The 14,676-nt window shown below is 38.3% G+C and overlaps 1 protein-coding gene across 1 annotated transcript in view; it reads left to right on the plus strand.

Annotated features, from left to right (window-relative positions):
• The window catches only part of LOC141778417 (uncharacterized), a 153,609-nt gene extending 139,446 nt beyond the window's left edge, over window positions 1-14,163 (plus strand). The window contains exons 67-69 of the mRNA XM_074652666.1: window positions 1,431-1,566; window positions 1,730-1,762; window positions 12,706-14,163. Of these exons, the coding sequence (XP_074508767.1) occupies window positions 1,431-1,566; window positions 1,730-1,762; window positions 12,706-12,731 (195 nt within the window). The 3' untranslated portion in view covers window positions 12,732-14,163. The remainder of the gene's footprint in view (window positions 1-1,430; window positions 1,567-1,729; window positions 1,763-12,705) is intronic.
• Window positions 14,164-14,676: the final 513 nt, after the last annotated feature.

The following is a 14,676-nucleotide window of genomic DNA, read 5'->3' on the forward strand; positions in this document are numbered from 1 at the left end:
CAACAATGAAAGCCCCCCTGCTACAACAGGTAACCCGGAACCATGAAAAACACAACCGTTTCATTCACTCAATACAAAGTTAACACAAATAAACTTACAATACAGATAATCTGGCTAATATTGATGACAAAGTAAAATATAACACACCGGTTTTGAGAATGTTCACTAAACAAAATGAAAATAATAAAAATAACATAACCAACATATTGACTCAGCTACACCGGCACATACGGGTACTTGGCATAACGTCAAGGCCACAACTTGTCTTAATTAATTTTAAAATTGTTACCGTGTGATTTTAGACGTCTATCTAAAAACATAGTCAAAGTGTTATCTTTGTGAAACCAGCCCTTGATTCCCAGCTGCCCACAAACCTGCCCCTCATTTTCCAATCAACCTCTCAGTGCATATATACAGTACGTACCTGCACACATTCCCTTTTGCCAGATCGTCTATCGTGTTCTCACCTTAGGCTTCCAGCCCTTTACGCTGCCTGTCTGATTTTACCCCAAACTGTACCCGGCTTGTGTCTTTTGCCGGCTCTCTTTGGATTAGTTCGCCTCGCTAAGTGCCTTTCACCTTACCTGCCTTTCGTCTGTGTCCTGCCTTTGAGTCCTCATACCATCATACCAGAACTGTTACAAAGAAAACTAACTTTTGAAGATACTCACTTGATTTATGTAACTCAGACTGCTGAACTTTACAACGCATTCTTATGCTAAACAACTGTGGATTTTGTCCCCCAATAATTTGTATTGAAATTGCTTTAGGAAGAGATTTCTTTGTGGACAGGAGAAACAATTGCAACGACCATTAACACTTTCAATGTACATATGGGCATGTAAGTATTGGTTTAAGACAATATTATTAATACTTACCACAAAATATGATTTGATTTACAAATTGTGGTTCAAAAATTGCTATTTTCTCTGAAAACATGTTTCAAAAAGAAAATCTTTTTTTTGAAGAGCATTTCACATTTTCCCTATTTATCATTAAAGCACACCGACAGTGTGTATAAACTTTAGAGAGACTTTTACTGTGCTTAAAACTGAAATCAGCTGTGAATCAGCTATCAGCTTTAGGGCTCTCATCTTATGATCATTACTTTGTATTATTATTATCTCACTACCTTGTTATTGAATTAATATCTCGGAAAAATATGAGCACTATTTGTTTATTATATTATATTAAATAATTATATAAGTAAAAAATTAATTTAAATATTTAGAATCATATAATTTTACCAATATTTGGCAAGATACAGATGTTATTATATTATTATATGCATTGTTTTTTGTCCTGTCTGTACATGTCTTATTTAAATGAGAATACCACCTAAGTTTAATACTTATGAATTATCACAGTTGAAAACTTCTGGCACTCAAAGTCTAATGTTCCTCCCTTTCACTTATTTATTTTTTCTACAGAATTTAAAGCTCAGATGTGAAAGAGGAAACCAAAATTATTTCGAAGTGTACATTGGAAATCCAGACAGCAACTTTTTGCTCGAGCTCAAACAAAAAGACGAGCCTCAACCAGTGTGGACCCACACAATTCGAAAAGGTCAGTTTCAAATAATATCACAAGAATGTATCCACACTGTCTATGTACCACTTTCATTTGATTGAATATGCAGCATTAGTAAAGCAGTAAAATGTGTAACTGTTAAATACGGCAGAAAATCAGCAACATATCCATATTTTCTTTACCTCTGTATTTTTTTCAGATGAATACCAAAGCACCGGTGGTCCTACACAAGGTAAGACCTTTAAAATGAATCGTATTTAGAAGAATTGCACTTTGGATTTCAGAGTGTGGAAGAGCCCCGCTCCGTCTGTCAGTCTGCTCTGAGATAAACACACAAAAAGTTTAAAACAAAATCAGGACCAACACAGCGTCTTCTATCGTATCACTACTACAGTTAAAATCAGAAAGAAGGTCGGGGGTAGGGGAGAAACTGATTACTGACCTGCTGCATGTGTACATGGATTTACAGTAACCAGGTTACTGAAGTCGCCTCACAGCGAGAGGGTCGCAGGGTCAAACCCGGCTTGGGGCCCTTCTGTGTGGAGTTTGCATGTTCTCCCCGTGTTAGCGTGGGTTCTCTCCGGGTTCTCCGGCTTCCTCCCTCAGTCCAAAGACATGCAGGTTAATTGTTGATTCTAAATCGCTCGTAGGTGTGAATGTGAGTTTGAACAGGGTCGGCGCCAGAGTGTTAGGGGCGGACGGGCAATCAGCTTTGACAGGGGGGGCATTTTTTTCACTTCATATAGCCTTTATTAAGTGTATCTTTAAATTATCATGTTTTATGAAAGAAATAAACTGACAGAGAGGTGTATACATACTACCACTTATGCGCGCAGGTGCGCACGCATGCATACACATGCTGTTATGTCCACAAAAACAGGTTATAAACTAACACCGTGTCCTTAATAGATGAGAGCGTCCGACTATCGCGCTGCATCGCGCATCGGACGCTCTCTGTCCACTGAATACATTAAATCTGCACTTCTGTTACATCATGTAAACAAACCAGGAACATATCAGCTGTGAGCTCCAGATCAGACTGGAGCTGGAGACGTAACCACCTCAAAGATGGGTTAGTAGTAGGCCTACTTGTTATCTTTCTACGTTCGTACTTTTTTTTGTGTGGAAATGTGGATGTTTCACTCAGCAGTTGTTGTCCCTGCTCAGCCTGCTGTAGTGTAACATTAGTCCATTGTTTTATTCCACAATACTGAACAGAATAATCCAAACAGGTAGAAAAAGTCAGATGTGAGAGGAACACAGGATGCTTTTTACTCTCTTGGTCATAATTGTGCTTTAATGCACCGGGTTTGTAGGTCTACTTTCTCTCATTTTTTTCTATTGAGCTAGATTGAAAAAATAAATAAATAAATAAACACGCAAACGGAGCGGATCACAACGAGGCTTCTTACTGAAATATTGTAGTGACGGCTCATATTGCCCAGAGTTTCCATAGTTGTCTCTTTGCGCTGTGTGTTCGTGTTTTATTTGAAACATTAGTGAGGTGGCTGTTATATTTTTTGACAGGTAGCTTGTAATAAAGTTTCACTAGTGAACTTTATTACATATAACTGCGAGCGTCAATGCCTGTGCTGAAAGTGTCAGTAATCAAGTTCATATTTTCATTTACATCCAGGACAACTGACCCGGTTTTCTCGGCTCATTTTATCTAAACTAATCAGCCGTTCCTCTCAATATGAGTGACAGGAAAAAATAGGAACCGTGTATCCGATAGAAGTTCAGACAAAACGTCACGCCGCACTGTGCAACACCGTGTTGCTCGCGGTCAGTTAGGACACTCCAATAGAAAACAATGTAATCAAGCCCAAGTACATGTCCTAGTTGTTTCCTAAATGCAAAATTATCACTGTTTTGTGCTTTATTTTGCATTGCAGTGTTAAGTCCTTCCATTACCAAACTGAATTACTTAATTTTACTTATAGCTTAGCTGTTATTTCAGTTTAGTTTTTTGTCAGGAGAGAATTCAGCTGAGGGGTCACAGTGACCTTTTTGGACGGGCCTGGACCCCCATGGCCCGTCCCTAACGCCGACGCTGTTTGTGCTTCTTTCTCAAAAGTGTTCGGGTGATTTCATTAACACACAACTACCAGTACTGACAAGATCCTTACAATAGATTTTCTTGACATGCCCTTCTAAAGAATGTGGAGGTGAACTTTGCCAAAACTGAAACGATTCCCAAGAACAGCACTCCCTTTAGACCTAATAACACAGCTCAACCTGTGTTACCAGGGAGGAGTTGGTCAAAATCTCTCTCAGCTTCTTTCTGTTTTTCTATCATCCTGTATCTTTCCAGTGGTGTTCTTCGTGTATTCAAATCCAAACATTCATATTTTGGTCAAAGTATGTTTTAGCATCAAAATGTTATTTTCCCTTCAAGTCCTTCTAAAACCTTTTTCCCACATTGTGACCTGACGTAGGTTTCTGCATGATGACGCTGCTACATGTACAGTATATATATACTAGGGCTGCGACGATACACCTATCTCCTGATTCGAAACTATCACGATACTTGGGTGCCGATTCGATATATATTGCGATTTCGAATCGATTTGATATTACGATTTATTGTGATTTTTGTTCACTTTTTCAACACTACACCGTGGGGGAAAGATTTAATCATACACTTCTAGGGACTTTTACTTTGGAAAATATCTAAATGAATACAGTAAAAGTGTTTGATTTTCAGCATGAATGTAGTCAGAGATGTCCTGAAATCAAATATATCAGTCATTGTCAGGAATTATTTATTACATATTTTCCAGCAACCCAAAAATCAAAGAATAAAGACATTTCCCTCACAAATGAATGGTATTTTCTTTTTAATTTATAAGGGACATGTAATGTTTTATACTTCTGGTGTATGTATTCCAATCAATCTTATTTCCATATATGTATTTTGTATATACAGTTCCCTTTGTTAACACCTTATTTTCAAAACCGGACGTAATCACATGTGTCCTCTAACTTCTCCAAGGTGGTCTCTAGCTCTCCCTTCAGCTCCGTTCTCTTTATACATCCATGGTCAGCTCCATCGGGGCCGTTTGAATGCATTTAACATAAATGTCAGTATATGGGTGCTCTACAGTCGTAGCGTTGGCCGATTTGACCACGGAGATGAGAGTGACGGCCGGCTTGACTGCGCGTTACCGCAATACGTTAACATTTCCTGTCCATGACAGAGTTAGCATGCAGCTTTAGTCATGATGTCTAGCTCTTCTTTTCCTGCAACGTGTGAAACCCAAAGTGTTTCCATACTTTACTGGATGTGTAGTGTTTAACACTTTGGATTTAAAATGTGAGGGTGCAGGTCGTATCCACGCAGATCCTTCGCCGTTTTCTACCTTCACCTTTCGGCTCACTGTGGTTTGTTTTGGTTGACGGATACGGAATGCATTTAACTTCACGCAGTGCTCGAAGTGGGCCGGTACGCATCGCAGTGGTACACAGTGGTACGCAGCGGTACACAGCGGTACCGGCACTTCTACATTTTACTCCTTGGCGTACCGGGACTTTTTCATGCGTACCGGAGCTTCTCACTGGCAGAAGGCAGAATTTATTTGGCATCATTGGGCAAAAATTTCATAATAACCTTTCAGCATATTGTAATTCAAGTGTGTTAAAATTCAAATCTAGCCCGTGACGGGAGACTTTGGCCAATCACAGGTCATTTCAGAGAGAAAGTGTTTCTATTGGCTGTTCATTCAATGGAGGCAGCTGTAAATCACTCGCGAACTCCGATCAAACGGTCAAACTAGGCAGCGCTGATCAAATATGAACATATATCAATATCAATATTCTGTTACTGTAATGCTTATTTCTCGCCTCAAATGTTTTCAGAAACATCTTGTAGTGTACTGTTGAGCTGTAAAATGAGAAAGTTTGAGGCTCCAACTCGGCTCTGATCGGTTGTTTTCCTCCATTCTCTGAAATTTTGCAGATTGCAAAAGGCCGTTAGGAGCACTGAAGGACACTGGAGGACATGTACTATGTTTTATAAAAATAACTGTTCCTACTTCAGCTTTAAGTGTGTTGAATATATATGCCAGAATGGTATATAGCAGCTGATGGTGAAATAAGTCCAGGACTTTTGCTTTGTTAAAATCCACAAGAATAATAAGAAGGAATGGTGAGTGTTGTTTCATACTGATAGTGATTTCCGACAGCATGTGAAGGCGTCATTCGTCTTCCTAGGCTTCAAGGCTAATGATACACGTGACTGTTTCCAGGATAAGCTGGGGCCCTGTGTGATGAGAGCTTCTTCTATCTCAGTTCTAATAAGTAGTAGAAACAGAGGATGGTGAATCTGCAAAGAAACAGGAAGATTTTTACTGATTGTGCTAATTTATCAAATTTAGCATTGATTCCTTGCCAGCCAAACCATGTCCCAAAAAATAATAATAATGCTTCTAGCACATTAAAGCTAGCCCTGTTAAACGCCAGGTCTTTGGCAGGAAAAAGTTTTTTAATCAATGATTTTATTATTGAGCACAAGCTTGATTTTATGTTTTTAACTGAAACTTGGTTAGACCAAAATAACAGTGCAGCTGTTCTTATCGAGTCAACTCCTCCCAACTTTAGTTTTATGAGCGAAGCTAGAATGCATAAGAAAGGAGGTGGCGTTGCCTTATTGTTTAATGATTCTCTCCAATGCAAACAGATATCTTATGGACATTTTGCTTCTTTTGAATATGTCGCTCTTCAGCTGAACTCCTCTTCTCGAACTTTGTTTCTCAATATCTACAGGCCACCTAAATACTGTGCAAACTTTTTTGATGATTTTACTGAACTGCTGTCTGTAATTTGTGTTGACTTTGACTGTGTAGTCATTGTTGGTGATTTTAACATCCATGTTGACAACCAACAGGACAGAGGGGCCAAAGAACTGTGTCAGGTTCTTGATAACTGGAATGAGTCAGCATGTGACAGAGCCCACACACAATAGGGGACACACTTTGGACTTAATCATATCAAAGGGCCTGAACATTTCCAAGGTTGTAGTGATGGATGTTGCTCTGTCTGATCATTCATGTGTATTCTTTGAGAGTACTCTTCCTGTGCACAGAAATGATAAGACAGAGGTAATCACAAAAAGGTATATCACTGAAAATACCAGTGATCAATTTGTTCAGGCTTTCTCTTCCACACCCACCCTCCCCTGGACCTCTGTCAATGAGCTTGTAGATAATTTCAATTCTAAAATGACAAATGTTATTGATACCATTGCACCCAAAACGGTGAAGATTGTCTCTGGTAAGAAAAAATCTCCATGGAGAAATACCATGTTGGTAAGAAATGGAAAAAGAGAGTGTCGAAAAGCTGAACGCCAGTGGCGGAAAACAAATCTACAAGTTCATTATGACATCTATAAAGAGAGACTTTGCATTTATAATTCAGAACTGAAAAATGCAAGGCGGTCCTTCTTCTCTGACATCATCACCAAAAACAATAACAATGCACGTGCCCTGTTTGCTACTGTCGACAGGCTAACAAACCCTCCTGTGTCAGTAGCCTCTGAACTTTTATCCACCAGGGCCTGCAATGAATTTGCTTCCTTTTTCACAGAAAAAATTCACAAAATCAGACAAGCAGTCACTTCCTCCATAGCAGGTACAGGATGTTTGTTTCCCCTGCGTCCACTTAAACCTGGCGCAAATACCATGACACAGTTTTATCCAATAAATCAGACACACCTGGAGGAAATCATACAACATCTAAAATCCTCCTCATGCTGCCTTGACATTCTGCCAACAGGCCTTTTCAAAAAAGTATCAGATTGTATGGTCTCAGAGCTTTTACAGATTGTTAATGCATCTCTTGTTTCAGGAGTCTTCCCACAGGCCCTGAAAACTGCTGTCATCAAACCACTCCTCAAAAAGAACAATCTGGACTCATCAGTAGTAAATAATTACAGACCAATATCAAATCTTCCATTCTTGTCTAAAATAATTGAAAAAACAGTTTTTCAAAAATTAAATAGCTTTCTGGCACTAAACAACTCTTTTGATGTCTTCCAGTCAGGTTTTCGACGAAACCACAGCACTGAGACTGCTCTTGTTAAGGTCTTCAATGACATCCGCTTGAACACAGGCAGTGGTAGAACTACGGTTTTAGTTTTACTGGATCTCAGTGCTGCATTCGACACGGTTGACCATAATATATTACTAGACCGACTGGAAAACTGGGTGGGTATTTTTGGCATAGCACTCAGCTGGTTTAAATCCTACCTAAAAGACAGGGACTTCTTTGTGTCTATAGGTAATTGCAAATCTGAGCTGAACAAAATCACATGCGGAGTTCCCCAAGTCTCCATCTTGGGGCCTCTTTTGTTTAACATCTACATGCTCCCACTGGGTCAGATTTTTGAGAACAACAAAATAAATTACCATAACTATGCAGACGACACACAAATTTACATAACTCTATCACCAGGAGACTACAGTCCAATACAAGCACTGAGTGAGTGCATTGAACAAGTCAATAATTGGATGTGCCAGAATTTTCTTCAGCTGAACAAAGACAAAACTGAGGTCGTAGTTTTTGGAGCCAAAAAAGAAAGATTAAAGGTTAGTGCTCACCTACAATCTGTGATGTTAAAAAGCTCAGACCAAGCCAGAAACCTTGGTGTAGTCATGGACTCAGACCTGAGCTTTAACAGCCATATTAAGACAATTACAAAGACAGCCTTCTATCACCTGAAGAATATAAGAAGAATTAGAGGACTGATGTCTCAGCAGGATTTGGAAAAACTAGTCCATGCATTTATCTTCAGCCGACTTGACTACTGTAACGGCGTCTTTACCGGTCTTCCTAAAAAATCGATCAGACAGCTACAGCTGATTCAGAACGCTGCTGCTAGAGTCCTCACTAAGACCAAGAAAGGGGATCACATCAGTCCAGTTCTGAGGTCTCTACACTGGCTGCCTGTCTCTCAGAGAATTGATTTCAAAATACTGCAGCTGGTTTACAAAGCACTAAATGGTTTAGGGCCAAAATACATTTCTGATCTTCTGCTGTGTTATGAACCATCCAGACCTCTCAGGTCTTCTGGATCAGGTCTGCTTAGTGTCCCCAGAGTCACAACTAAACATGCAGAAGCAGCATTCAGTTTTTATGCACCAAATATCTGGAACAACCTCCCAGAAACCTGCAGGACCAACTCCAACTCTCACTTCTTTTAAAACAAAGCTTAAAACTTTCCTGTTTGCGGGTGCCTTTCATTAAACCAGATAATGATCTGACACTGCACTATAACTTTTACTCTTTTGAGTTTTATGCAATTTTAGCTTCTATCCTAGCTTTTATTTTTAGCTTGTTTTTATTTTCTAATCTTTAATGTTTTTATGTTTTTATAACTGTTTTAATTATTTCTTAATGTTCTTTTGCATTTTGTCGCAATGTTCTTGAATGTTTCTGTAAAGCACTTTGAATTGCCCTGTTGTTGAAATGTGCTATTCAAATAAAGCTGCCTTGCCTGCCTTGCCTTCCTTATCAGCAGCAGCAGCGGGTTGTTCGAGGAAAATGCCTCCCAAAACCATAACAAAGGCTTTAACAGACATGTTGGGGAACTTGTCAAAGGAGAACTTTGACAGATTCTGTCACCAGCTTGTCGACCGCAGAGAAGAGCCGACGGTCAGACGCAACAAGGTGGAGGGGAAAAGCTTCTTGGAAATCGCGGACGTGCTGGTGACAACTTTTACTGAAGCCAAAGCTCCTGAAGTGGCTGCGGAGTTACTGAGACAGATTGGGTGCTTCAATGATGCAGAAAAACTCGGTAAATATATTCCAGTTTGATGCAGAATGAGAACAGGACATATTCGACTGCATAACATTGAACCATTAAATTCTGCTTGCAGAGAAATTAGAGAAAATTGGCAACGTTTGATCGAAAATGTGATTATTTGTAGTAGTTTCTACGTTGTTGAAGTTGAAAATCAAATTGAATATCTTTGATCTAACAGTTTATGCGCTTTATTTTTTTACTTTCACTGATGATTATTTATCAAAAATCTTGTTGTGTCAATATGCTTTTCTCCATATCACCCAGCCCTAGCATGTAGGGCAGCCTATATGGCACCGCATCGGGTTTTCACCACTGGAAGGGCACCGTAGAGAGCCCTGCACAAAGTTGTGCAAAAATATGTCAGGATCCCTCTGAACAATTACAGAAATAAATAAATGTTAAGATCAATGTGCACATCTTCAAAAAACCTGGATGGAAAGACGAGCACTCAGTTCTACACTCTATTACATCATTATATTTGCTTCAAAAACTATTTTTAAGACTCTCCATTCATTGAAAACGTAAGAACCACACATAGGAATCAGAAGATTTTATTATAAATTTATAAAAATTTCCAAATAGAAAATTTTTTCAAATTACTCTCCAAAAGTAAACTTATTCTTATTGGGCACACTAAAAGTAATTAAACTTAAATATCTAAATATAATAACCTACATTTTTTTTTTTTTTTTACATATTTGGCATACATCAACCTGCTTTACATGCTGAACTTATGGATAATAATTCATGATCAAGCATATTTTAATTTACATAAAATAATGAGGTTAAAAACAGACTGTCGTTCCATTTGTTAATTGTTGGATAAAATCATTACATGTCTGGTGAGAATCTTCATTCCTTTCTTACATGATTGTCTGATAAATATTTGCTGAATCTGGTTTTAAACTTTACATGAAAACAGCTGTACAATAGACCTTTTTCACAGCAGACATTTTGACTTGTCATAGCAGGGAAAGCACAGGTGAAATTGATCACATGAACAATGGCTCAGTTCCATTAAGTGTCCCAGTAAGCTATTCCAGTGAGCCAGCATGCACAATACCAGTACCTCCCCTAAGTGAAATGTAGCTATAATTAATGTTATTAAATACACCTCCTACTATGACATGTCAAAATGTCTGCTGTGAAAAGGTATATCTGACAAAAACATAATATCTTGATATTGTAAACATTGATTAAGTGGCTTTAGACTCGCTAAAATTTGCAAAGACCAGTTAAAAACATACAGTCATTGAACATTATTAAATTTGGGATACATTTTAGCACAACTGTGGATTTTGTCTCCCATCACATACATTAACAGTACCTCAGGAGGCTCTTTTAACAGCCTGTATGAACAGGAGTAATAATTTCAGCAAGCAAAAACTGTTTCAATGTGAATCCAAGGGAAAAAGGAAACTGGAGCTCACTTATTGAATTGCAAGCATTATTTGTACTAACAGACCAACATTTCAACACTACTGTGTCTTCATCAGAGTCAAAGTGGGCAAAAACAAAAAGGCAAACACATGTTTAGTCAAGCTAGAACAGGTATACAAATGTCATTGGATAACTGGTTGAACAGATTTTCAAATCTATTGAATAATGGATCCAAGAGTGGGAGTTGCCACACCCCATGCACTATAATCACATCAGGAACACAGATATATCATAAAGTTATGGAGATAGAAGTTCAAAGAGTACATGTACTGCACCCATAAATTGTAATAAATTAGAGAAAACGGGACAAATTCACTTAATTTAAGCCTAGGCTGAATTTGTTCCACTGTGTTAAGAATGAATCCGGTCTGCCTCTCTGCAGAGCAGTGAGTTCATTATGTGTCCAGGACAGTGGGATTTTTTTTCTATTCCCCAGAGCGTTAATGATGCTGCAGAGCCGTGGGTAGCCTGTGGATAATGCAGAGCAAAAATAATAATAAAATAATAATAACAAACTTTATTTATATAGCACTTTTCTTAACAGGGTTACAAAGTGCTTTACAGAAAAAACAGCAAAAACGCTTCGCTATAAAAGTGTTTTAATTAGCATTGCATAATCCGTGTGTTGTGTTCATATTCGCATTCCATCATATATCTTTTTTTTGTGTTATCAGAATCTAACAGTGTCTTCCTATTTTTGTAGTAAAAGAGACGTGTGGACAGTCCTCAAAACCTGGTCCAAGTGACAGTGAGTTGTTCTCCTGTTTGTTTGTTTTTAAATATAAGACATTACAGATTAACTGTTGTTGAAAATTAGTTGTCATGAAATGAAATGAAACTGTTGAACGTTCACTGTGGTTAATATCATTTGTTAATATCATACATTTAATGTTATTCCATTATATATTTGATGGAAAAGATGTTGAGATGTTTTCAAAGTAGCCTACTGTAAATATGCAAATATCTATAATAAATACATGGACACATAGGGTGTGCATAAACACTAGATCGGTCAATAATTAAGCAATTTTAAGTTTCCCTAAATGTGTTTCAGCTGCAGGACCCTCAGCTGGAACAGCTGCTGTAACTACCATGGCAGAGGGTGAGTGCACAGGTAGCATGATGTCTTCTCAGTAAATGCCTTGTACTCATCAGATTGTCTAGAAACCCAGAATCTGACTATGAAACCTAATTCCTAATTTACTGCATGGTTGGATATTTAGAAGAGGCCTAACTTGTTCTAAATAGAGTAATGAGAGAAACAGTGCTGCATGGTATTATTCCATTTAAGTGAATAGTTTGACACTTTGGGGAAATATCCTTTTTCTGCGTTCTTTCTTAGAGTTGGATGAGAAGATTACTGTGATGTTTGTGCATTAATAGATTTTGATTTAATTGTCCCAAGAGGGATATTTGTTTTCACAGCCAGTACACAGAAACATACAGATATACACATAGCAACATACAGATATACTTTATGAATAAGAATAGAACTAGAGCCAGGAGACATTTAGCATAAAGACTGGAAGTAAAGGGAAAGAGTTAGCCTGGCTCTGTCTCCAAAGTTAAAACAATCTGCCTACCAGCACCTCTAAAGCTCACTCATAGAGTGCTGCAGGAATGAGTCCTAAAACCCGAGATGACTTAGCATTGTTATGCACATCTGGTTCCCTGAGAGCGGTATTGATCTTCTCATCTACCTCTTGGCAAAAAAACATGAAGTCATATAAATGTCATCATAAAAACCTAAAGATGTGAGAACTTTACAGAAGAGCATTCGGAGAAAACGTCATTTCGTAACTGTACTGGATGTATGAGCTTTTATTGGACTGGTGTTATTTTTTTTTTTCACTAGTGAAGAAGTTTGCTTGTCACTTTCCAATTAACCAGATATTAACCTAAATCAATTTGTGTTTCATCCCCTCTGCCCTCAGGGGAGCACTTTGTGGATAAACACTAGTGTGCTCTGATCGACAGAGTGAACAACATACAACCAATCTTGGATCATCTCCTGAAAAAACGTGTAATCTCAAAAGAAGTTTATGACAAAATCAGGACCATTAAGATCACTCAGGATAAGATGAGGACACTCTATAGTGGTGCCCTGAATGCTGCCGGAAGTGATGGCAAAGACGTCTTCTACGAAATCCTTGAGGAGAAGGAGTCATATTTTGTTGCTGATCTCAAGAGAAAGGAGTCATAAATACTGTGACCATGGCTTAAATTAGCATTTTTGACCAAACATAGACTCTGGCTACCTGAACCTGATATTTTTACACATTAAAGAGACTGTTTGTAACTTCTTACACGTATAAATCACCCGGGTCGGTGTCCCATGCGCGCTCGCGTGTGGCTACTCTATTCAGACAAGACTCCAACACAAACTACACGGAAGCACCAAAACCAAAAAGTTCTATCTAGTGAAGCCCGTCTGTTAAACAGTGTTGGCTGTGGTTGTGGTACGCGGGGGAGACCATAGCTTTGGTCTCCAGGACTGGAGTCTCTGCTGTACTCTGCTCCTCTGCCTGCTGGCCTTCACTCAGCTCGTTCCACCTCACGTGCATACGCTCACACTACACACTTCAGAAGACTTCGTAGCTCTGAGAATATCTAGTGAATGTAGAGTGGACGTTTGTGCAGATATAAATGCTGCAGCTCCTCCAGACCAACAGAGGTTTCCTGTGTCTTGTGAAGTGACGGGGCTCCGCAGCGAGAAACGTTATCGTCTCCGACCAAAACTCCGGTGTCTCCCATGTTCCTTATGGCCGCGGTCAGGAGGCTGAGGCAGGAAAAGCCAACACTAGGATCAGCATTGATTCATGGAGAGACCTTGGTCTGGTCAGCTAACATTACTGCCAAGCAGCTGAGATATAGAGTGATATTGTGGTTTTAGCTGACGTGTGTCGCCTCACTGTTTTGATTGACGCTCGTTCATGTCTATTTAGAGCGAGCAAGCGCGAGCCCGATGCTGACATTGGTTGACTTAACGGCCACAGGTGTCGCTGTTAACAAGCATTTCTGATTCTTGCAAAGAGTCCCTTTAACAGAACCATTTTATACATGCATTTATGAAAATATTCATCCTGGTGCTACAGTATATCTATCTGGTGCTTTTTGTATTTTTTCTTAAACTTGTCTTATTCATTTTTTGATAATGTAAAACAAATCAAATAAGGTTGCTCAAAAATGTTATCTAGGAAAAAGATGTATCTATATTTTGAATTATTTTATGTATATTTTTAAAATTCAAATGTAAATGACAATTCAGGTTTTAACTTTGTCTGCAGACACAGAACAGTTTGATTGAGTGATTGTGTTTTCTATTTCTGCCTTCAGACTGTGGAGCAGTTTCTTTGATTTATAATAAATATAATTATGACTATGCAAAAAAATGTTTTTACATATTGTCTAATTTTGTTTATAGATTATTTTGCTTTTCAATAAATAAATTGCTGCCTTCTAAGCATATAGCCTGCATTAAAAGTACCGTTCATTGACTAACACCAAATACAACAAGCTATCGATAGGCCTGTTCAAAGGCACATTAGCTTACTGTTTAATGTTAGCTTTAAGTTGGATCCTACTCTATATTTGTCCACAACTTACTAAAGTTAAAATGTATAATAATATAATATATAATATCTGAACACACCGACCACATCTGACTGAAGACCAGCACCGGCTGCAGTACTGGAAACAAAGAGAGACTGAATTAAAAACCTATACTATGTCAAATAAAGCCTAAAAATAACAACAGTATGATGAATAAGACAACAATTACCTGTATTAAAACAAGCATTGCTAAAATATACAGTCACATATTGTCAACAACACAACAAATTGGTTAAGGTAAACATGGATAGTTACATACTTTGCACCATAATTACTTGTTTTCTAAGGTTCTC

This window comes from Sebastes fasciatus, chromosome 12 (assembly GCF_043250625.1).
Source record: "Sebastes fasciatus isolate fSebFas1 chromosome 12, fSebFas1.pri, whole genome shotgun sequence".
NCBI classification, from domain to species: Eukaryota; Metazoa; Chordata; class Actinopteri; order Perciformes; family Sebastidae; genus Sebastes; species Sebastes fasciatus.